This window comes from Octopus bimaculoides, chromosome 11 (genome assembly GCF_046866305.1).
Source record: "Octopus bimaculoides isolate indiv1 chromosome 11, ASM4686630v1, whole genome shotgun sequence".
NCBI classification, from domain to species: Eukaryota; Metazoa; Mollusca; class Cephalopoda; order Octopoda; family Octopodidae; genus Octopus; species Octopus bimaculoides.
Window position 1 is genome coordinate 83157988 of NC_142938.1, and position 3681 is coordinate 83161668.

Below are 3681 nucleotides of genomic sequence, written 5' to 3' on the forward strand. Positions count from 1 at the left end.
CACCTGCCGCAGCAACAGCGTTATCGTCGTAATCGTTGTCTTCCTCATCTCCATCCTCCTCCTCCTCCTCCTCTTCATCATCATCATCATCATCGTCGGCCTCGTCATCATCATCATCATCATCACCAATACAAAGCAAAGAAAAAGCCACACAACTTTTACAACTGTCATAGCAACAGACAGCTCCACCACCACCACCACCACCACCACCACCACCACTATGCTCTGCTGACGACGACGATGACGATAGGCAGACACTTGTGAATTACATGCTGCTGCCACTGCTGCTGTCGCTGCCACTACTACTACTGGTACTGCTGCTGCAACAACCGCTATGAAGTCAGAAGGTCGCATTTTGCAGCCAACGGTGGCAAACGGGCACCACTCGCGCTGACGACACCGTCATTGCTACCATCACTGACCACCACCACCACCACCGCGCCACCGCCGCCACTGCTGATTGTCCTTGACGTCGGCACCGCCACCATCGTCGGTAACAACAACTTCTACAACTCAGACCTTCAACACCATCGCCGCAACCATCGCCAGCATAATGTGCACGCCGCCACCGCTGCTGTCACGAGGCCGCTATCAACACTACCCTCCACCTCAGTCGTAGTCTCCGCTGCGCCGCCTCCTTCCACCAACACCACGATAGAGGAAAACTACCGTTTCCCCCCACCACCACCACCACCACCACGTCAATGTTCAACGACAACAAATCCCATCACCGCCATCATCATCATCTTCATCAACACCGTATCGCCGTGGTTGTGTGGGGCTGCCTTGGGTTAAATAACAACTCCAGCAGCAACAACAACAACAACGACAAACCACATTAATAACATTGACAACTTTCACCTCCCTCGCCACCACCATCAACAGTATCTTCTGTCTCCATCGCCGCCGCCGCCGCCGCCGCCTCGGCCACCACCACCACCATCATCATCAATATACCAACGCCAATGACAAACCCCCGGCGCCACCTTCTCCATCATTAACAACTCCCACCGCCATCAACTCGGTTATCTTCACGATTATCCTCCCCCCACCACCACCACGACTACCAACTGCAACCCCAGCAACATTAAGAACAACTTTTGACGCTGCTACTGTCACCGACTCAACTACTATCAACGCTAATAGCCACAACCACCACCACTGCTACTACCGCCACCACCAGCACTACTACTAATAATAATAATAATAATAATAATACTATTACTACAACTAACGCTAGTATTACTAGACTACCTTCTAAAACTATTGCTACCAAACTAACACCACCACAACAACTACAAGAATACCACCACCACCACCACTACTACTACCACTCGCACCACATCCACTACAACACTGCAGACATCAACTCCCACCACTACTAGCATAAACTTTACAAACTACTAACACTACAGCCAAGACTGCTACAATCCTTACATCTACGAACACCACAACCACTAATAACTGCAACTTCAAAAGACTACTACTACTACTACTACTACTACTACTACTACAACATATTCTACATACAGCTACAACACTAACTTCTGAGACTCCTACCTGAAGCAATACTACTATTACTACTACTACTACTACTACTGCAACCAATACTACAACTATTTCTGCTGCAACTGCTACTATTACTTGCACAGCCACCATTACCACCACTGCTACTAACACTGCAACCAACAAATGTCTTTAATACTACTCATACCACAATTCTGCTAACTGCAACTTTTAAAACTACCATTACTACTACTACTGCTGCTGCTACCGCAACACCAGCGCTAGCAACAACAATATCACTTCCACCACAACTACAAACAGCACCAATACTACTACCAACAACAACCACAACATCAGTTCGAATACTACTACAGCCTAAACCCATCCGGCCAGTAACCCTACACCAACGACCTGCACCATTCCATCGCCAACAGCCTCAACACCAACTTTTCGTCTTCTCCCACCAACACCATCGTCACTACTGACAGCTACTAGCAGCATCCCCAGCATCCCCAGCATCACCAACAACACCAACAACACCAACAGCAACTTGTTGCATTACAACCACCGACGCTAACACTATCAGCAACAACAACACTAATAACTTTTAATATTACTGCTACCACCACCATTACGAACTTCACAAGCTCGAATACTAACCACCACCACCACCACCGCCGCCGCCGCCGCCGCCACCACTACGAACAACTTCCATCAACAACAGCAACAGCATCAGCAGCAATAGCTGCTGCAGTAACCACAATAACAACAACATCAAGCCTCACTGCCAGATGTGTTTTTAGTTGACTTGAGTAATGCGACAGTGTAAACATGGCGGCGGGAATCGCACCTTTCAATCCAGGTACATCAGTTGTACCTTCAACGCAAGTGGAATTATCTGTCTCGTGCCGGTAAGCCCTCACTTTCTCCTTCCTTTCTTCTTTCTTTCATTTATTTAGCTTTCATCGATTATATTTCTTCGACAGATTTTTCATATCAATACTTTCAAAAGAAAAGAAAAAGAAAGGGAAAAGAGAGTCAGTTTTCGATCTGTTTAAAAACAATAACAAAACAATGACAATCGCAGAAGCAAGAAAAGACAGAAAAAAATAAAACCGGTCAGAAAACTCAGAAAGCAAGTGTTTAATGAGGTTTTTGTTACTTTCTCTAATTTGACTTCAGCTATTACTTTTTTTTTTTTTTTTTTTCATAATTTCTTGTTTTATTAAGTTATTTGTGAAAATCGGTTGCGCAGTCGGGAAAAATATTTTTTATGTATTTCGTTTGGATCTTTATATTCCGCTGAACCCAAATTTACCATTTATCTTTTCGAGAGATAACAGAAAGGACCTTGTGCTTAAATGGTAAATAATTACAAACAAATTATTGCTTTGAATTGGAGGCTGGTAGAATAATTAAGCCCCTGATAAAGAGATTCGGTAAATTACTATCAAGAGAATCAACGCAACACTTCCCAATCGCCAATACAAACTCCAATAACCACCGCCACCACCACCACGGTGTGTGCGTTTTGTTGTTGATTTGAATTTTATCTCACGTTTTAATGTTCAAATTCCGCTGGTGGCAAACTTGTGTTTCATTCATTCTTTTCCGTGAGGAGAAGGCGGTAAAACACAGAGTCAAGTGTCAGCGATCGATATAATCGATGACAGCATCAGTCACCCACTCGCGCACCTTAATCATTGTCACTGACTGCTTCTGCCATGGCTTTTCACGCTCAATAAAAGCCACCACTTCGCTGTTTTTAAACTTCTCCTCGACATCTCTCTCTCTCTCTCTCTTTCTCCTTCTCTTTCTCATCCGCCACCCCCCAGGCAAAATATTAAATGAATATCATCATCATCATCATCATTATTATTATTATTATTATTATTATCATTATCATTGTTATTACAAAAGAAGCCAGCTCAGCAGCAACAGCAGCAGTAGTATACCACGTTGTTGCACTGAGATAGACAACTGTTGGTGTCGGTGGTGGTGGTGGTGGTGGTGGTGCCATCAATTGTGGCGGTGGCACTGATGTTGACGCTACTGTTACTGTCGTTGTTGATTAACCCCAGGTAAACCCTGTCCGAGCTAACAGACATTCAAAAGCGTTACAGCTGTGACCATCTCGTGTGTTTAGCAATTCTGTGCAACTAAAATATGTCATGT

The 3681-nt window shown here is 44.7% G+C and overlaps 1 protein-coding gene across 3 annotated transcripts in view; it reads left to right on the forward strand.

Annotated features, from left to right (window-relative positions):
- Nucleotides 1–252: 252 nt before the first annotated feature.
- Nucleotides 253–3681, forward strand: part of LOC106878522 (copine-8) — a 149936-nt gene continuing 146507 nt past the window's right edge. For 2 of the 3 annotated variants that reach the window (XR_016243741.1, XM_014927751.3), the window contains exon 1: nucleotides 253–2417. Coding sequence is in view for 2 of the 3 variants with exons in the window: in XM_014927751.3 (XP_014783237.1) it covers nucleotides 2338–2417 (80 nt within the window). In the remaining variant the exon portion in view is untranslated. The remainder of the gene's footprint in view (nucleotides 2418–3681) is intronic. The other variant, XM_014927750.3, reaches the window with a different exon arrangement.